The 20,960-nt window shown below is 47.4% G+C and overlaps 1 protein-coding gene across 4 annotated transcripts in view; it reads right to left on the bottom strand.

Moving 5' to 3' along the window:
* MPP3 (MAGUK p55 scaffold protein 3) overlaps nucleotides 1–14,514 on the bottom strand; it is a 28,143-nt gene extending 13,629 nt beyond the window's left edge. The window contains exons 1-11 of one of the 4 annotated variants that reach the window (XM_079135394.1): nucleotides 14,429–14,514; nucleotides 13,239–13,292; nucleotides 12,895–13,013; nucleotides 12,582–12,659; nucleotides 11,354–11,434; nucleotides 10,997–11,134; nucleotides 9,167–9,248; nucleotides 7,776–7,861; nucleotides 6,978–7,052; nucleotides 3,399–3,595; nucleotides 1,242–1,306 (exon numbers count right to left, since the gene is read on the bottom strand). In XM_079135394.1, the coding sequence (XP_078991520.1) occupies nucleotides 1,242–1,306; nucleotides 3,399–3,595; nucleotides 6,978–7,052; nucleotides 7,776–7,861; nucleotides 9,167–9,248; nucleotides 10,997–11,134; nucleotides 11,354–11,434; nucleotides 12,582–12,659; nucleotides 12,895–13,013; nucleotides 13,239–13,263 (946 nt within the window). In that variant the 5' untranslated portion in view covers nucleotides 13,264–13,292; nucleotides 14,429–14,514. Of the gene's footprint in view, nucleotides 1–1,241; nucleotides 1,307–3,398; nucleotides 3,596–6,977; nucleotides 7,053–7,775; nucleotides 7,862–9,166; nucleotides 9,249–10,996; nucleotides 11,135–11,353; nucleotides 11,435–12,581; nucleotides 12,660–12,894; nucleotides 13,014–13,238; nucleotides 13,293–14,101; nucleotides 14,268–14,428 lie in introns of those variants that run through there. The other 3 variants (XM_079135396.1, XM_079135395.1, XM_079135397.1) reach the window with 3 other exon arrangements.
* Nucleotides 14,515–20,960: the final 6,446 nt, after the last annotated feature.

The following is a 20,960-nucleotide window of genomic DNA, read 5'->3' as shown; positions in this document are numbered from 1 at the left end:
AGGAGCCTTCCATCTGTCTCCTGTTCCTTTCCTCCAACAAACCTGTGATCTGAGCTGTGGTATGTCATTAAACCCCAAGACCTGCTCTAATTAGTCTTCTTGTGTGTGTCTCATTAGCAGCCCAGGGAAAACAGCTCATGGCTGGTGGAAGCAGCCTCCAGGCCAATTTACCCAGCAGCCTTCCCACCTACAGGGAGTCAAGAAAAGTGGCCACTGGCAGTGACCGATGGAGTGGCTTCCGCTGGGGTCCTGTGGTGGGATTAGGATCTACTGTCCCTTTTCTGAGGTTGGAGGCTTGCCTGAGAAAATAAGTGCAGGTGCCAGAGGATGGGGTGGGGTGGAGCAGAGCTGCGGACTAACCATGCTCAGGCCACCTGGTGCCTGCTAAGGCCCCTTCCTTGGTTACAGCCTCTGCCTCAGAGAGGCCAGATGCTGGAAAAGCCTCCTTTCTAACCTGGGGCTATTGTGAAGGTTAAAAGGTGTGGCTCGGCACTGGAGCACTTGCCCAGCATGCACCAGGCCCGGGTTCCATCCGCAGCACCACAAAAAATAAAATCGAAGTAAGTAGAAGGTAAGAAGATAGGTGGACATATTTTCTAAAAGGTAATGTGTTATGCAGGACAGGGCTGTCAGATAAAATACAGGACACCCAGGTAAACTTGACTTTCAAATAAATAACAAATGATTTCTGAATATGCCTCACAGACTGCATGGGATGTATTTATACTAAAAAAACCAATTCATCGTCTAACAGAAATTCACATTTAACCGAGCATGCTTGATTTGTATTTGCCAAATCTGTTACCCTATCAGAGGCACAGGTCACTCAGAACCTCCTCCGTTCCCTCCTAAAATCAGTGGCTCTTGAAACTGTTCATCAGAGAATCCTTTGGGAATCTAATGAAAGCTGCTGATAGACCCTCTCCCAAACACATGTACACACAATAGAGGTTGGCACACCATTTTGGGAGGTGGTAACATACCCCCAATACCATAGATGGACCCCAAATATAGAAGTTCCTTTCTGGGGAATAGCTGCCCCCACCCCACCCTCATTTTACCCACTCAAGCCTCTCCCATCCCACTTTCCTCTGGAGGTCTACAAGCTCAGACAGGACTCCTGATGATGTCCTGTCTGCTCAGATAATACATCCATCCCAGTGCCAGCTTCTTCCCAGCACAAAGTACCAACTCCTAATCCCAGTCCCTCCCTGAAGTGCCATCCCTGCCAATCTACTCACAGGGGGGCTTCTTGAGGCTCTGGGGGCTTGGCAGGGTGCCCGTGGCTCTCCGGTAACTTAGTCGTCTGCAGGGATACAAGGGGATGGGAGTTCATGAGCTAGGACATACTTAACAGAGCAGCTGAAGAGTCTTCTGGAAAACCTGGGGAAAACGAGGTCTGGATCCGACAAGTGGGCCCAAGTCAGGCACTTACCCAGCCTCCCAATTTCTGAGGAAGCTGGAAAAAAAGCAGAACAAGTCCCAAACTCCCAGAGGAGAGCTCAGCCTAGAGTTGATCAAGATGGCTGTCAGTGGAAAGGCAGCCACCAGACCATATCTGAGTTGAGGAAATGCCCAGGGCTCTTGGAAGTATCTGGCTACCCACATTTAAATGCAGCCAAGAGCCCTCCCTGTCAGCAATCATGTTGCCAAGACCTGTGAAGCCAGAAATATAGATGGGTCTGAGGGTCCCCTGTGGAAACACAGCAGCAGTTCTCACACCTTAACACCTCAAAACCACATGAACTTTTATCAGAATGCAGATCTCAGGCTCTGCCCTGGAGTTTCTGCTTCAGCAGGTCTAGGGTGAAGCTCAAAGATCTGCATTTCTGGCAAATTCCCAGGTGATGTGGATACCTCTGACCTGGGGACCGCGCCAAGAAGACCCCTGAAACAGGTGACTGTGATGTTCTGTCTTCACTGCATTCCGTACCCCAAAAGATATGAGGAGGGCTACAACCCAAGGGGAAGCGATAATCTGGTCTGCCCTGCCCTCTGCCCCAGGATTTGCCTTCTTGGCAATCAATCCTTAGGGGGAAAAATGTGAACTATGAAGAACACCCTGTGTAAGATAATTTTTGCAACCTTAACACAGAGAAGAATTGGAGACCACAGGCAAGTGGGCAGCCACAGGCGAGTAGGGGAGTCGCCTGACACTTCCTGAGAAGCCTTCCCTGTGGACCTGGTGAGGGCACATCCTCCTCCCCACACCATCACAGAGACCTCTGGGCTACACCATAAGCCACACCAAGACCTTCCAACTTCCTCCACGCCTGGCACAGGGCCAGCCCAATTCACAATGCATACCCGCATAGCTCCTGAGGAAATTTCCTAAATCAAAATCATACTACAAAGAATACATAATAAGATGGGAAACACTAATGTCAAAATATTAAGTTAAAAAAAAAAAGAAAAGGAAATAAAACCCCAAATCTTGTATGTGATACTCAGGAAGGAGATAAACTATATTGTTTATATGATGATGAGATTTGGGATAATTTTCTTTTCTTAGTCCTTCTCTTCCTCATTTTCATATTTTGCTTATTTTGTTATAAACACTTTTTTAGTTGTTAAGGGACCTTTTTAATTTTTTTTAAACTTATTTTTATTTTTACGAGGTGCTGAGGATGGAACCCAGTGTCTCACACGTACTAGGCAAGTGCTCTACCACTGAGCAATAACTCCAGCCCTCTTATTTTTATTTCTAAACTTTCTCTAAGTGTGTATTATAAAATACGGTTGGGGGGGCTGGGAGAAAGCTCAGTTGGTAGAGTGCTCGCTCTCGCAAGCACAAGGCCCTGGGTTCGATCCCCAGCACCACAAAAAATAAAAAATAAATAAAATAAAATAAAATACGGTTGGACTGCTGCATCCATGGTGCAGATTCAACCAACCGCGGGCTGAAAATATTTGAAAAATATTGCATCTGTTATGAACATTACAGACTTTTTTCTTGTCATTATTCTTTAAACAATACAGAACAACTATTTGCATAGAATTTCCATTGTGTTAGGTATTATAAGTCATCGAGAGATGATTTAAAGTATTCAGGAGGATGGCGTAGGTTATATGCAAGTACTACACCATTTCATATAAGGGATTTGAGCATATGCTGATTTGGGTATCCACAGAGGATCCTGGAACCAATCCCATGGATGCTGAGGGACAACTGTATACATTAGCTTAATAATGTAAATATTGATACATTCATTTAAATCTCAAACAGACATCACCACTAATCATGGAACAAGAAGAGACACAAGTTCAATTGATACTTACCTCCAAAAACAACACTCAGTGGCTCACTCTGGCTGTTGGTGGCAGAGACTTAGGAGTTTGTCCAGTAACTGGGCCATTGGCCACTTGGGAACCACCCCATGTCAGCACCCCAGACCCACCTCTCCTGGAACTGCTTGGAGGGGATAAGGCCGGCTCGAAGGTTGGTATCTCCCACTCGCTTGGCTTGCCACCACGTGGGGTCATCCTGGCTCACCACCTCCAGGACCTGCCTGCGCTGGAAGGGTAGGCCTGCCTCCTGGCAGGGGATGGCCCGGTCCTCCCGAGGGTCGTAGTGGAAGAGGGCCCTCATGAACACCTGCAGGGGAAGGGCCCAGGTGAGCCGATGGGTGTGTCTATGCCCCAATGAAAGCTAAGGAACAAGCAGCCCTGGCACTAGAAAACTAATCAGCCACCCAGCGTACGCATTTTTCTCTGTTCTTCAACCATCCTGGACATTCTAGCCAGGAAATCCATCAAGAACTGGAAAATTAATAAATGGGCCCCACGGCTGAATTTCTCTTTCCAACCTAAACATTTCCACATTTACCGGATCCACTGTCCTCGTAACAGCCTCATAGTGTACACTCAAGGCAACAACCAATCCTGGGGACAGAAAGTAAAGACAAGCACAATTCACAACTCTAATGTTATTTTTACTACACCAACTGCTCCTAGTGAAGTCAGGAGCCATCTGTTAAACAGGTAGTCTAGACTTTCTGGTAAAAACACAAATATTAACAAAACTACTGCTCTTTATCACCCCATGGGGTGGGGGATTGAGGGTGCTGCACACTCGGCCGCTCTCTACCGCTGAGCTGCACCCCCCATCCCCACCATCACTTCTTGGTGGGTAACTGACCCACATTTTTTACAGCTCAACCCTGCCTCATCTGTCACTTGGAGAAGTCCCAAATCCCTGCTTGCCCTGGAGTCCCCTCTCTGGAGAAGATGGTGTGAGGACACAACACACTTCCTTGTTCTCTTCTATAACCCAGTAGCGTGGATTTATTTTAAGTATTTCTAGTTTCAGACCATTAGGGCCTAATGACTTCAATAGCAAACAGAAAGAAAAACAAAACAAAAGACAGCCAAGGGTCTTCCTCAGACAGATCCAAATTATGTTCCTGTATGTACCAACCAGAAAAGATCCAGTTAGACAACAAAAAGAACTTCCTGTCCGAATGTTGTGGAGACAGATGCCCTCATCCTGCCACAGATGTTCCAGGGGCCCTAGGCACTCAGAAAGGTATGATCTTAATTAAGTGGATGCCCGACTCAAACACTTGGATCAAGAAGAAATATTTAGAAGGAATAAGTTAAGGGACAGGCTATTCATTCTGTCCCCCAGGAAAACCAAGTTTTCTTCCTGTATCATGCCAGAGTCCTTGCATGCATACAGGGACCACAGTAGCTTGTCCCAGGAAGAATCTGTTTCCATGAGGTTAGAGTCAACATTATTTATACCCTGGGATTTAATCAAAGGTGCAAACAAGAAACAGCCATGTAAAGATTATTTCTTCACTTGCTGTAAAAACACTGTCACTGAAGACCTCGTCCATTATTAATCCTCATTCAAAGCATTTAGTGACATCTCCTCTGTGTCAGAAGCTGTTGGGTCCCTTTTTTCATGCACTTAGTACCCAGAAGTAGGGGTGGGACTGGCCTGCTTTCTTCCATCCACTGATAGAAAGCATGTAATTCATTCTCTCCTTTTGGCCCTGGCTGCCAGAAGTTCAGATCCAAATTTATGAAATCAAAGCAATGCCCTCCTCTCTTCCTCTACCACTACCTCGGCTCCTGTCTTTTTTTTCTTTTCTTTCATTCTGTCTCTTTTTTGTTTTTTCTATTTTGAGATAGGGTCTCATGTTGCTGAGGCTGGCCTCAAACTCAGGATGGTCCTGTCTCATTTTCTCAAGCAGCTGGGACTTCAAGCCTGGGACACTGTGCCCTGCCTGGCTTCAGTTCCAGCCTTAATGTTCTCTCAACTGGGCTTTTACAATGGCCTCCTACTAAGCTCCCTGCCTCCAGCCTCCATCCACTCAACCTACCTCCACTGGCTGCCAGGGATCTTTCTAAAACACAAATGTGGCTGGATTGCTCCCTTCCTAAACAAAACAAAACACCTTTAAGAACTTCTCACCACCTACAGGGTTCTCTCTTGGGCTGTGGGATGTGCTCCCCACCACCAGGGCTGGACCACTTCAGTGCACCCTGGGCTGATGTCCAGCTACCAGCACCTGCATCTAAGGACGTAACCTCCTCTGGCCACTGAATGCCTGCTCTTCCCTAATTCAGCAGGCGGGAGCTGCTAAGAATCCCCCAGGTGCAGCCTGGCAGGAGGTGGAGTACAGATTTCCCTAGCTCCCCAGGGCTCTTGAGCTGGATGACAGCAGCATGTATTCTACAGGGGATCCCTGAATTCCCCAGCAGGATTAAGCTCTGGTTACCCACAGTCGCAACTTGCTGGATAACATACCCTTTGTCAGATGGGCCTTCCTTTCCTCACTTGCTTGCTGGTGTTTCCTGGGGTCACTTCCCACCCATGAAGGAACATTTGCATTCAAACCCTTGTCAGAGTTAGCGTGTGTGTGTGTGTGTGTGTGTGTGTGTCTTGTACTGGGGATTAAACACTGGGGCACTTTACCACTGAACAACACCCCCAGTCCTTTTTATTTTATTTTAATATTTTTTCTTTTTTTTCAGTTTTAGATGAACATGATACCTTTATTTATTATGTGAGGCTGAGGGGCCAACCCAGGGCACCACACATGCGAGGCAAGTGCTCTACCACCAAGCTGCAACCCCAGCCCCCTTTTAATTTTAATTTTGAGACAGGGTCTTGCTAAGTTGCTTAGGGCATTGCTAAGTTGCTGAGACTGGCCTCAACTTGTGGTACTCCTGCGTCACCCTCCGGAGTACCAGGGATTGCAGGCTCAGGGTCAGCTTCTAAGAGTCCTCACACAAAGTAGGAATTATGCCAAAACTATTCACAAAGCAATAGAGGCCGTTCAGAACAGAGGCTTAACTCGCATTCCCAGCAAAACCCACTGCCATCCTGCCCTGAGTGCCACCACTGTTCCCCAAACATGCTCCCCACCACATCTTGGAGCCCCTGTATAGCAGACCCTTCTCTACCTGACCCTCCCTCCAAATCTCTAGTCATTTTCACCTTCCTCAAGTCCCATCCCCAGCACCCCCATACTGTGACCCTTCCAAGGTGACTCTAACTCTGTTCTGGCTCTTTCCAATACACTTGTCACATGGCAATGAAATATACTCCCCAGACTCCCTTTCTGCACTAGGAACCCTTGAAGCTACTCATTGTCCCTGTCTCCAGCATTTGGCAGAGTGCCCTGCACAGAGGAGGTGACCTCCACAGGTAGGCTCAGCAAATAATCAAACAAATGGCAATTATTTCATTGGTCCAGAATCCAGCACATTTAGTACCTTCTCCCTCTCTTGAATGCCCTGATTTTCTATTTCAATTAAAGTAACCCCGTCTTTTATTTCCAACCTGCATCAGATCCTGTTTAAAAAGAGGCAGGGTACAAACGAGTGAATAACCCTGTGACTGAATTAAAGTCCTCAGCTGGGCCCAGGCTACCGACTAGGCTCATGATCTGTTCCCAGTGACTGTCAAAAGACATGCCCACACTGCCCCTCGCACAGTATGCTCCCGTGAGCCCACCTCCCCATACCTTGCTCTCCTTGAAGCGGTCCTCCTCCTGCGTGGCTGGGATGATTTTGAGGGTAATGGATCCCTGGGACTGGGCCTGAAGGGAGACGAAACAGAGGCCTGTCTCCTTCCAGGTCTGACCACCCACCTGGAGCTGCAATCTCCCTTCCCAGTTCTAAGAACTGACATTCAAAATGGAAGTCAGACTCTCAGCCTCCTTCCCTGCAGCCCACCCTTCTAGGACAGCACCCCAAATTAAGTAAGGCGAAACTCAGAAATCAAATGTCTGTATTTTCCCAGGACACAGGGAGATTTTAAATGAGAACCCAAGGATGTGGTGTGCATTTGAATCCCAATTTTCCCACTGCTGGCCTCTTGGGCCCTAATAGCTCCCTTCTTGCTTTTCTCTTGGGCCATTTCAATAACCTACTTTAGTTTCATTTTCCTTCTTGACTGACTGGGGCTGCTCCCCAATTAGTACTTGGCTCTTTGCTTCCATCTCCCCCAACGGCTCTCTGCTGCCACTCCCACCTTTCTGGGAGGTCCCCTTCCCTCCACCTGATAAAGACCCCGTGCCCCAGAGCCAGAAACACAGGGGGACGCACACTGTCAGAGGAGGGCACGGCCTGCCAGCTCGCCTCCCAGCTCTGCGTCACTCCCCAGAGGGCCCAGACCCAACATCACAGGCACACTGGAAGGCCACTTTGTCTCCTCCTGAAAATGTGAGGCTGAGCTAGAATCTGCCCTGGCTCTGGAAAGCACCCCTTTCTGGGTCTCTGAAGACACCCCACAACCCAGCAGAGCATGCAGCAACACAGACCAGAATCTGGCTGATTTCGTCAGGCCGCTTGTGCAGGACGGCGATTCCATTCACTTCTCGGAGCTCGTCTCCAACATGGACCAGGCCTAGGAGACACAGGACTGACCATCAGGACAGGAAGGTGCCTCCGCCCAGGAGCTTGGGGCTCTGGGCACTGAGGAACCCACTGCCAAGGCAAGCTCAGGGTTTAACGACAGTGTATGGGGCTGGGACACACTGAGTCCTACTAAGTGCTGGGCACTCGGTATCAAAGTCTCATGGTCACTGGGTGACATCCCCAATATACAAGCTGGCAGCTGAGACCCAGGAGGATGAAACAGCTTACCCAAGGTCACGCCGCTAATGATGGAGCCAGTTTACAGACGCTGATATTTTGGTGTAGAAAGTTGTGTTCCTTCTACCACCACCTCTTCTTCTTTAAACATATCAATAATTCATCTTCCTGAACTACAGACACACCCCAAGACCTACCTCCTTAAATCTTTTATTTATTTATTTTTTTGGTACGAGGATTGAACCCAGTGTCACCTAACCATTGAGCCTCATCCCCAGTTCATTTTTATATTTTATTTAGAGACAGGATCTCGCTAAGTTGCCGAGGCTGAGCTTTGAACTCACTACCCTCCTGCCTCAGTCTCCCAAACGCTGGGATTACAGGCATGCACCACCGCTCCCAGCTGCCTTCTTAAATCTTAACAAGGAAACAAGCTGTAGCCAAGATGTCATCAGAGTGTTAGACTAGTCATCTATTGCCTCTACTTTAATGACAAGTGTCCCTGCATATTTAGGCCCTATTTGCTGCTCCCCAGTGGGAGAGGTCAGAAGTGCAGGCTGCCGCCTCAGTGTCTGCTTGGCACCAACCACGATGCTCAGGGGGTGTATGTGCCCATTAACATATGGCAAGCACTGCTCTAGGTCTCTCCATAATGACAATTCCCCCCGAGTTTAAGGACAACAGTCCCCCTATACCAGGAGGTTCACCTCTTAGCTTGATAGTTCTTCCACACACCAGTGATTCTCAACCTGTTTTCCATCCCAACCTGGATGTGAACACCCTCCCCTCAGTAAGAGCAGCTTGCCAAGGCAACGGGCGGTGGCAGGGAATGCTGTGCCTGGCCCCAGCGAGGAGCCCGTCAGCAAGCCCATGCTGTGTGCTTAACTAAACTGATGCATGAGACCTTTCCCGATTGCCCAGAGGACCCCAGGCCAGCTGTGTTTTCAATTAAAATTTCTTCTGGGCTTGGACAGGAGATGGAATTCAGTCCTACTCCCAAAAGCAAAGCACACTCCAAATAGGAGACCGAAGGTGAAATGAGCCTTGGGAGCAAAGGGGAGGCTCTGGGACAATGACCGCCATCACAGCCAGGCTGGCCGCTCATTGCTGCACTCACCACTCCGGTCTGCTGCACCCCCACGCATGATCCTTGCCACCACGACAGCCCCCGAGTGCTCATCCCGTCGGATAGTGGCGCCCTGCATTGGAGACAGAGCAGGCAGGCTCCTAAGAGGTAGCCCCAACCCTAAACCTCAACTCTCTGGGCCCAACTGCCTCCTCTATCCTGCCACTTGTCACCCCAGAGGGTGGATCAGTGGGGATCTTCCCAATGCTAAGATTCAACAAAACCAACATCTCCCATGAGTATAGCACCACACTTTACAATTTACAAAGCGCAATTACCCTGTGACATTTTTAGATGAGGAACAGAGGTTCAGAGAAGTTAAGCATCCTCAAGGTCACAGACACACATGGAAAGCTTTTTTAAACACTGAATTCAGTGCTTTCTCTATCACATCGCAGACCTTGCCACTTGCAAAGATGCTTAATAATGAGGACAACATGTGCCAGCAAATTCTCAACCTGCCTCAAACAAATCACAGTGTTCCTGGGCCTTCTGTTGTTGCCAAGAGGAATCAACCATGCCTCCACCAGAGCCTCAGGACCGGGACTTGGACCATAAAGCACAGCAGAGATGACATCTAGGATGTGAAAGGCTCTAATGAGCCTTGATTTCCCACTTCTGTGAGCTGGATGGTGCCAAGGCAAGAGTGAGGTTGAGAGTTGACAACCCTGGATTTGAACACAGACCTACCACTGACCAAAGAAAGCACGTGGCATTAGCAAGGAGGTTCCTTATCCTCTCTGAGCCTTCTCCTCTGGCATACGGGAGAGCATTTAACTCACAGGATTGTTGCAAGAAGTCCATCAGGGAATGCATGCAAGACACTTAGTGCATAGTAAGTGCTCAATAAATGTTAGCCACTTATTATTGGTTGTACCCACAAACACATTTGTATACTTAGTATCAATTTCATTCATGTCACCTATCTGAAATATGGAAGATCACTCTTGCTGGCAAGAGAAGCTATTCATTAAGTACCTCCCCAACGAGGCTTCTTGCCCCTAGACCTGCCAACTCTCCATCATTTATTCAGTTCTGAACTGCCAGCCCCCAACACAGTGGCTACACAGGAGGGCTCCCAGGATGTTTACCAAATCCACGGCTGATGGTTCCATTGTGCAGATGAGCAAATAGAGGCAAAGGAAAGATCTCTGCCTGTTTGCAGACACGGTTCACCACAGGTCAGTGTGTGAAAAGTGAAACTTGAGAATGGCAGCTGTGGTATTCTCTAGGGCAGGTGCTCAGTGCTCTGGACTTCCATTTCCTTCCATCTGATAACAACCCTGTCCCTCTGCCGGTCAATCAGTGCGGACCCAGGAGCAAGATAATTGTCAGCTGGAGAGAATGGATGGGGCCCTGTGCTGCCTCACTATTCAGAGCAGGGAGCAGCAAACTTTTACGGTAAAGGACCAAATATAAATGTCTTAGGCTCTGGGGCGGGGGGCAAACAATCTTGGAAGCAACCGCTCAACTCTGCCATGGTATGAATCATCACAACCATGATAAAAATAATTAAAAAGTATAAAAATAAGCTATAAGCTAGGCTTGGCCCTTGGGCTGAGTTTGGCAACTTCTGGTTCAGGGCATACAGAGGTGCAGGTTGTTTACTGCACCAAGGGGGTTGGCCACAGTTGTAGGGGGAGCTGTATCCCCCCAGAGAAAGGGGTGCCCTGTACACCCAGGTGTGGCAGACTAGCACTGGCCCTGTCTGATGAAGCGGCCGTCACTCACCTTGAAGATTTCAGGAGGGTCCCTTCACAATTTTCTGGGTGGGAATGAGATGCAGAGAAAGGGTGGGGAAGAGAGACAGACACCACATACCAGGGGTTCCTTGTTCTTCACCAAGCGGACAATCTTCACTGATTCTTCATCAAAATCCTCATCAATGTTATCGGGCAGAGGGGGCAGAACAGGGTCAAAATTCTTCTGGGCAACTGTGTCATGTACCATGAGCACAGCCTGTCAGGAAGCCAGAGACAAGAAGGGCTGGCCTCAGAGTTCACAGGGGCCGGGGGCCTTAGCAGGGGAAAGGGGCTGAGGGGGCTCTTGGATCTCAGGCCAGAGAGACCCCCACCCTAGACACCGGTGCTGAGGATCCCTCAGGACCCCGAGCTCCCTCCTGCCCCCATCCCAGGAGACACAAGATGAGTGGGTGGGCAGGGACCGTGGCATGACTACCCTGAGGTGGGGGGTGGACAGCAGCTGCAGCAGCTCCCTCTCATCGCTGTGCACGGAGGCGGCCTGCAGCTCCTCCATCACCTGTAGGACAATGAGAGGGGACGCCAGCAGGCTGGGGCGCCCCTGCCTGAGGCTGTGGGGAGGCCCTCAGGGAAAGCCCGGGTCCCCCCACCGGAACAGCTGCAGCACCCAGGGGCACATCAGACCCTCGACCAGCCCAGGACTGAGGCACTCAGGGATCAGGAGAACTTGGTCTACAAGCAGACCCACTAGGGGCTGATTAGCAAGCCCCTGCTGTGTGCTATTGCTTTATAAGCATCTCCCCAGTTAACCCTTGCAACAAACTGGATGCAATGGGTACAGTTTTGCCATTTAACGGATGAGACTCTTGAGGCCCAGAGAGATTATCTTTCCCAATGTCACAAAGTTCACACGTCACAAAATTCACATGTCACACAGGATCTGAACCTGGCCATGTCTGTCTGTACACTCATTGCTATGCTTTTATGCATGAGGAAAATGGGTCCCAGAGAAGTTGATTTGACTTATTTAAGGTCACAGAGCTAGTGGTAAAGGCAGTGCTGAGCCTGGGTGCTGGGTGATCTAACATACTACTAATCACACTCCAGAGAGGAGACAGGTATGGGGAATCTGTGTTAGGAGGCTGCACAGGGCCAGCTCCTGGGGTCACGTGAGTCATTTCAGAGCTGATCTTAGTCATCAACCAGGACAGTTTTTCCCCATGCAACCCACAGACCAGTCCACAATAAGTTGAGAAGCATTCCTTTAAAAAATAAGAAGCCTGAGTCATTTAACAGGGAGACATTACAAATCCCTTGACTTTGGGACTTCACATTGGTCTCCTGAAGCACAAATACAAGGTGCTTATTTGACATATTCATATCACCAGTTCTCAGAACAGTTGGGGAACTGCTGCTCTGATCAAATGCTGTCACCGACAGCTGAGGAACAGTCTTGCTCCAGACACACAGTAAGTGGGTGTCATCAAGTCACCATGTCTCCCAGCTCAGTCCAAGGCTCTGGAGTTCCTCCCCACCTGCCAGGAGGCCCAGGGAGGAGGAAGAAGAGGAAATGGGAAGATGCCTTTTCAACTTTGGGCTCCTGATCCCTCCTGTCCCCAGACTAAGCAATGGTGACCAAGCAGGAGGAAAGAACCCTACAGGACTCAGAGTGCAGCTGATACCATAAGGAAAAATTTGGAACTTACATCCTCTGCGAGGGCCACTGCGCTGTGCAGGACAGGGGTTGGACTTTGCCTCTCGTAATAGCGAAGCTTCTCATGAATCTGCAAAGACACCTGATGTCCAGTTTACCCTGGACACCATATACTCCCCACCCATGGCTCTGGGGACACCTAGGGCTACAGGCTAAGTCACCAACAGGGCAACAAATGAGAAAGGGCAGTTTAGTGGGCTAGTGAAGATGCTTCTGGAGCAAGGGGATAGGTCCAATGACCTCAAGGGCCACAGACAGCTAGGAAGACTCTCCCTCGGGGGAGGGATGGCCAGACAGAACTTCACCTTCATTAAATAACTGAGGCTTTTCTCACTGAAAACGTCCCTCAGGAAGCCCATCTCCTCCTTGTGGTTGGAGTCAGGCCTGAGCTGAGAGGTCAGCAGCGCCAGGGTTTCATGCAAACCTGAGGAGGGAGTAAGAAAAAGAAGGAATAACAAATGAAGGAGGGATTTCCTGCCCCTTGGAACTCTGTGCTTCAGCCCTGCCCTGAGGACCTCCCCAGGATTTGGAGGCAGGGCAGCTTCTAGGGGTTGCACTAGCATAGCTTGGTCTCTTTCCAGCTCTGGGCTGCCTGGAAGGCTCCCGTCTCCAGGGCTATGACAAACCCAGGCCCGGTGGGGGCACTCACCCGAGTCCTCTGATAGCACTGGCATGCCTGTGCCTGGCAGGTCCTGAGTTCTCCCTGCAGATTGGGGACAGGGGTGCAGGTGGGTAGCACATTCACTCAACAGTGATTATACATCACCTAGGTCTGTTATGACAGATTTGAGGGTCAGATGGAACAAAAAACTCTCTGCTCACTTTTTTCAGAGAGGAAGGAAAGAAAACTAAGATGTGCTGGGTGTCCCCAATGCCAAGCATTCTGCTGGATAATTGCATATCCGTTTTTTTGAATCTGCATAAATCCCTCAGGAATGGATACTAATGTTCCCATTTTACTGATAAAGAAACAGAAGCTTAGAGGGGTTCAGTAAGTAACTTGTAGGACAGAATCCATAGTCAGATCGACTCTTCCAAGCTGGCTCCGGAGATGCCAAGTGGCCTTGCCTGGAGGCAGGTGCTCTCACCCAGCAACATTCCCCTCTCCACAGCTACCTTCTAAAAGACCTTGGCCAAATCCCCTGCAGCAACACCCGCTTCAACAAGTACCCGGCTGGGCCTACAATCCCCCCTCTTACTTCCCCACCGCCAAGCTCCTGTCCAAAGGGAGCCTCCAGAATGAAACGCAGAAAGGAGGTGGAGAAATCAAAGTCGGGTTTCTACTACGCTGGAAGTGGGGGGAGGGGGCTCTATCTCAGGACCCCCCCCCCCCCAGGGTACTCTGCAGCACGTGGACCTTAAAAAGTCCTCCTTCAGAAGGGGACAAGGAGAGTCATGATTCATTCATTCTGCAAACATGGAGCCAGCCCGCTGCGCTGAGCACCAGTGACACTAAGAGGCAGAAGAATGGTACCCGGCCCTCCAGCCCCCTCCCCGCCACTCCGGACTCACCCCCTGGCTGCTTCCCGCTGCGGCCCCCCTACTCCCCCAGGCGGCTAAGCACAGACTCCAGCCCGCTTTCGAAAGGAACCTGTGGGACGGACAAGGAGCGGGGCGAATCCGGGGCTCGCTCGGAGGATGTGGAGCGGCGAGGATGGAGCAGGACGCACGGGGTGTGGGCGCCACGAGAAGGGAGACTGGGGACCGCGGGCCGGGGACGGAACCCCGCAGCTGGGGGCCCAGTGGGCCGCTAGGCTGTGGGGCACCGAGGGGCGGGTCTCTGCCCACCCTCCCGCCGCGGCGCCCGCTCCCTTGTCTGCTGCCCGCACCGCCTCCTACCTCGTCGCGCCAGGATCTCGGCTCGGTGACCGCGAGCAGCGCGGGAGCCCGGAGCCTCGGCCGCCGCTGGCTCCGCCTGCGCGGGCCCCTCCCTTCGCTGGCCGCGAGGGCGGGGGCGGCGGAGCTGCGGAGGCGCGGCGGGGCCGGGAGGGGCGGGGCGCGGACGGCCCCGGCGTGCGGCAGCGCGGCCCCGCGGCCCTGGCGCCGCTCGCCACCTCGGACCCCTCCCCTCTCCCTCAGCCTCCGCGAGCCGGAGGAGCCCCCGCCCGGGCACGCAGCCAGCCTCCCGCCCGCGCCGCCAGCACGCACCCAGCTCCCCGCGAGTGGAGGGGTGGACACCTGCTCCTCGGAGATTCAGATTTTGCAAACATTTATTGAGCGCCCTCCAAGTGCCAAGCACTGTGCCAGGGGCTGAGGCCTCAAAGACGGTCAAGGCAGAGAGGCTGGGTTTGAAGAACAGCCAAGCTCGGGCGGGGGGACCGGTCAGACGCGAGGGCAACTCGCTGTAACAATGCAACGTGCTGGGAAAGATTTATCGGTGCTCGCTGCCCTGGGGGCGCGGAGAAGGGAGGGAGAAGCCGGGCTGGAAGAAGGCGGGCTGGATGCTGCCTGGGTGTAGGGGGTGGGGCTGCGTGGAAAAGGCGACTGGAGTCCAGGGGCTTCTCCTGGGGTGAGTTCTGAAATGGCAGTGATTATCCCCGACTTCTGTGCTGTCCCCCAATGCCCCAGGTGCTCTTCAGATCAGTTCACATCACATTAGCACCTGAGAGATCGCATTATTATTGTGGCTCTGCAATTGAGGAAACTGAGGCTCAGGTGTGGAGGGATGTGTATGGAGAACACGAACTGCTGGGCGAGTGAGCAGGTAGTTGTGGCGATCAGTGAGGAGTGGGCTGGGGGGTGTGTCCCCTTCCCTCAACCCAAGGAACATGAACGCGTTTGCTGGGAGGGGTGGACCCAGAGATTCAGTCTAGGAGCAAGTAGAGCATGTCACAGAGAGGAAATGAGTCGACAGGCCCTCGCAGCCTGCAGGGCACGGGGAGGCTGGGAGAGGCAGCAAATGTCATGAAGATATTTCCCTTCGTTCCTCAAAAAGTACTTAAACCAGTGCGCCTCAAAATGAAATGTTTCTGTGAATCACCTGGGGCTTGTGTGGGGTCAGAGTAGTGTCCAACTTTATATTTCTTCTGACACAGGCTCCCAGATAATGTGATGCTGTTAGTCTGCAGACCACTTTAAGTAGAGAAAGACTATACAGATGCAATCACATTTTTACTTGGGGTATTCCGTTTTGGAAAATTATCAAGAGGCATCTAATTGATTTTTGACAAAGGTGCCAACAAATGGTATCAGAATGTGTGTATGGGAGAAAGAGACAGATAGAGAAGGGACCAAATCCCTACCTCACACCACATACAAAATTCAATTTAAGAGAGATCAGAGACCTAAGTAAATTGATACAACTATTAGAAGAAAATACATTTTCAATGTATTTGAAAAAAAAAATTGGGATAAGCACAGATTTCTTAGAAAGGATACAAAAAGCACGGACCCTAAAACAATTGATAGACTTCATCAAAATTTAAAACTTGCTGGGGGCAGTGGTGCATGCCTGTAATCCCAGTAGCTGGGGAGGTTGAGGCAGGAGAATTGCAAGTTCAAAGACAGTCTCAGCAACAGTGAGGCACTAAGCAACTCAGTGAGACCATGTCTCTAAATAAAAATACAAAATAGGGCTGGGGATGTGACTCAGGGGCTGAGTGCCACTGAGTACAATCCCTGGTACCCCCTCCCAAATTTAAAACTTAAGTTTGTAAAAATACATATATCAAGAAAATAGGTAAACCACAGACTAGGAAGAAATACTTAATTTTGTCATATATATATATATATATATATATATATGACAAAAGACTTGCATTCTGAATAAAGAACTCCTGAAACTCAATAATAAAAAGACAAATAACCAAAAAATAGGCAAAAGATATGAATAAACATTTCACAAAAGAAGATATACAAATATAAGCATATGAGAAAATGGTCATCCAAAATCATTTGTCATCAGGAAAATGCAAATTAAAACCTGTCTTAGTTCTTGCTGCCATAACAAAATGCCATATCCTGGGTATTTTATAAACAATATAAACGTATTGCTTACAATTCTAGAGGTTGGAAAGTCCAAGATCAAGGCGTCAGAAGGTTTAGTGTCTGGTGAGGTCATGTTCCTCCAAGATGGTGCTATATGGGTGTCCTCACATAATGAACAAAATAGAAGGGCATAAAAGGATGAATTCTGTGCTCTCCCATGGTGGAAGAGGCCAAGGGGACCAGGGTGCTCTCCTCAAGCTCTTTTATAAGGGCATTAATCTGATTCAGATGTCCATCAACAAATGAATGAATACATACATTTTGATACACATGTACAATGGAGTATTTACTCATCAGTTATAAGAAACAAATCACTATGCAAAGATTATCCCCGCTATGCAACAATATAGACAAATGTCAAAATACATTAGATGAATGAAAGAAGGCAAATATAAAAAAGTACAATATTGTGTGATTCCTGGGTCATTGTGATCTTGATGCTACCACTGCAGAGGCTTTGATTTGACTGGTACAGAACCCACTTTATTATTTTTATTGTCATTATTACCATCATCATTAGAGAAGTTACCACAGAAGAGAGGGAAAATATCAACACACAATTTTTGAGAGTAGAGCTGTCAAAGAATTGCTTCCTCAAAAAAGCATGAGGCCCTGGTAGTTCTACAAGAGAAATCTCCCAAGCATTTAAGGAACACTTATTTATAACGGAATGTACAAATAAAAGGAAATCTTCAAAATTCTTTCTATGATAGAATAAGAGGAATTGATAATAAAAATTGTCAAAAAAGAAAAAAACTACAAATAGGTCTTACTTATGAATATTAATACAAAAATCCTAAAAACTATTATAACTAGCAGTTTTATCAGAACATCAAAAGAATAATACATGATGATGAAGTAAGGTGCATTCTAAAAATTGTTTGGAAATCGAATTGTTTAATCTTTGGAAATCTTAGCTGTAAATCCATAGAAGGCAATTTGTCAATAGGACAAAATTAAAATGTTTATATTCTTATAACCATAGGTGCTGGAAAGTCATCAGTACATAATTTTCTAAAATATCTCTCAAAAATGAAGTTGAGCTGGGTGTGGTGGTACACGCCTGTAATTCCAGTGACTGAGGGAAGGAGGCTGAGGCAGGAGGATCAGGAGTTCAAAGCCAGCCTCAGCAACTTATCGAGGTGCTAAGCAACTCAGTGAGACCCTGTATCTAAATAAAATACAAAAAAGGGCTGGGGATGTGGCTCAGTAATTAAGTGCCCCTGAGTTCAATCCCTTGTGCTAAAAAAAAAAAAAAAAAAAAAAAAAATGAATTTGAACTAAAGGTTAAACATAGAGTTGCAACATGAAACAGCAATTCCACTCCTAGGTATGTACCCAAGAGAAATTAAACCATCTGTCTCTGCAAAATCTTCTACACAAAAATATTTAAAGCAATATTATTGATAATAGCCAAAAAGTGGGGAAAAAACAAATATCCATTAATTGATGAATGGATAAATAGTGACATATCCAAACTATGTAATATTATTTGGCAATGAAAAGAAATAAAGCACTGATAGGTATCATGGCATGAAAGGACCCCAAAACATTATGCTAAGTGAAAGGCATCAGTCACAGACCACAGATCCTATTAGTCCATTTACATGAAAAAATGCAAAATAGTCAAATCTATAGAAACAGAAAGTAGGTGAGTGGTTGCCTGTGCTGGGGAGGCAGGCAGAGCAGAGGTGGGAAGTGACCGCTAATGACTGCGAGGTTTCTTTTCAAAAAGATGAAACCGTTCTAAAATTAGATTCTGGTGACAGTTGTAAAACTGTGAATATACTAAGAAAAATTGAATTGTACCTTTTAAAGGATGAATCTTATAGTATGTAAATTATAACTCAATAAAAGTTGTTATTAAAAATAAATGGTCTAGCTAGGCACTGTGGCACATGCCTGTAATCCCAGCAACTAAGGAGGCTCAGGCAGGAGGATTGCAAGTTCGAGGCTAGCCTCAGCAACTTAGTGGGACCCTAAGCAACTAAGCAAGATGCTGTCTCAAAATTTAAAAAAAATAAATAACAATGGGGGATATGGCTCAATGGTTAAGTGCCCCTGGGTTTAATTCCTGGCACCAAAAACAAACTAACTAACTAACTAACTAACTTAAATAAGTACATAAATGGTCTAATCTGGCTCTTTGGGGCAGCACATCTGTAATCCCAGCTAATAGAGAGCCTGAGGCAGGAGGATCAAAAACTGTTGGTCAGCCTGGGTAATTTATGGTACCATCTCAAAATAAAAAAGGCTGGGGATGTAGCTCTGTGCATGTGGCCCTGGGTTCAATTCCCAGTATTTAAATAAATAAATAAATAAATAAGCAAGACTTGCATATATGCTTTATAGAAGAAACTCACTTTAAAAATTAAAGATTCCAGGGCTGGGAATATAGCTCAGTTAGTACAGTGATTGCCTCACGAGCACAAGGCCCTGGGTTCAGTCCCCAGCACTGCAAAAAAAAAAAAAAAAAAAAAAAAAAACCAAGAAAACAAACAAACAAAAAAAAATTAAAGACACAGATATGCTAAAAGAAAATGAATGAAAAAAGATTTACCATGGAAACACTAAATGTGTATGAATCTTAGATCAAACCTCAAGGTATCTACCAACATCAAAGCCATGTAATGTCACACTGGATGTGTTGCCCATAAGAGCAGAGGAGAAAAAGAAATAATTGACACAATGCTAGAATGAAGGAGACTGTACAGAAGTTAATGAAGTATGATGAAAGGAAAAAAATTCCAAAATAAAATAGCAAGCAAAAGATTAAATACCAAGTTATGAACTTCATAGGAAAAGTGAAATACCTATTGATACGTGGGAGGAAAGAAATCTTTCAAATGCTAGTAAAAAACATGAAAGACAACATGTGACTCAAGTGGACAGGAAAAAGGATAGTTCGACACTTTAAAGGTTTAACATTCTGAAATAATCTCCAAAACCAATGCAATTCCAAATGAAATAAACAGTTTTCAGAGGGAATGTATGAAATGCCAAAATTGATCAGGAAAAATAACCCTTGGTGAATAGCAGGAAAGGGAAGAGTTTTGGCCTCCGGAGGTGAGATGGACGGTGCCACACAACCTGTCACATATGAATCAGTTCAAATATGAAAACAAACGTTTCGTAATGAAGCGTCAGTCAACAGCTAGACAAAGAAATGAATGCACAGAAATACTCAGATATATGATACTTTTATTTACTTATTTTGTGGTAATGGGGATTGAACCCAGGGCCCTCTACCTCTTTAACTACACCCCCTTTATTTATTTTGAGATAGTGTCTAAGTTGCCAAGATTGACTCAAATTTGTGATCCTCCTGCCTTAGCCTCCAGAGTAGATGGGATTACAGGCAGTACCCTCCTCACTTTTAATTTTTGAGAAAGGTAACAAAACAAATGGGAGGAAAGAAATTACTAAAAAAAATTTTTTAAGTATGAGGCCAGCGTGGTGGCACATGCCTGTAATCCCAACAACTTGGGAGACTGAGGCAGGAGAATCACAAGTTCAAAGCCAACCTTAGCCACATAGTGAGACCCTAAGCAACTCAGTGAGACCCTGTCTCAAAACAAAATATAAAAAGGGCTGGGGGTGTGGCCCAGTGGTTAAGCACCCCTGGGTTCACTCCCTGGTACCAAAAAAAAAAAAAAAAAGTATACTATTAGTGACCCTTTATGGGTAAAAAGGGGAGAAAGAAAAAAGGAAGCAAACTAACTACAGCTCCCCACCTTTCTCCTCACACTAAAATACTTCCTGATGGATTTATTTTATAATCTTGCAGTGAGGGAAGTCTTCCTTTTTCTTCTTTCTTTCTTGCCTTTCAAATGAGCTAGGTTAATTCCGGGTGGTACAGAACTCAGAGGAGGACGAAGACCAAAGAGCAGATTCTGGTAGAATTCTAGGCTAGGTTTCTTTTATTTACTTATTTATCTTTTTATTTTGGTACCAGGGATTGGACCCAGGGACGCTTAACCACCGAACCACATCCCCAGCCCTTTTTATTTTTTATTTTGATTCAGGGTCTCACAAAATTGTTGAGAGCCTTACTGAGTGGCTGAGGCTGGCTTTGAACTTGTGATCCTCCTGCTTCAGCCTCCCAAGTCGCTGGCCTTACAGGGTGCACCACCTTGCCCTGCTAGGCTGGGTTTTATTTTAAATTCACAGCTGAGGTAGGAACGGCAGCATGAAAACTGAAGAGACAGTGAGCCGCTGGGGCTTTTTCTTTTCTTTTTTTCCTATTTTTTTTAAACCAAAGTTCATGCTTAAATTTACAACAGACTCTCATTCTGGCTATTGGTGGCAAAAGATGTTATAGCAGGGAATCCAGATGTTTTAATAGGAATGGAATCAAGGGTCACCATCATCTTAGGCATGCAGC

Source organism: Sciurus vulgaris (genome assembly GCF_902686455.1).
Source record: "Sciurus vulgaris genome assembly, chromosome: 3".
NCBI classification, from domain to species: Eukaryota; Metazoa; Chordata; class Mammalia; order Rodentia; family Sciuridae; genus Sciurus; species Sciurus vulgaris.
The sequence above is the reverse complement of the archived record's forward strand: the minus strand, read 5'-3'. Positions and strand labels throughout refer to the sequence as shown.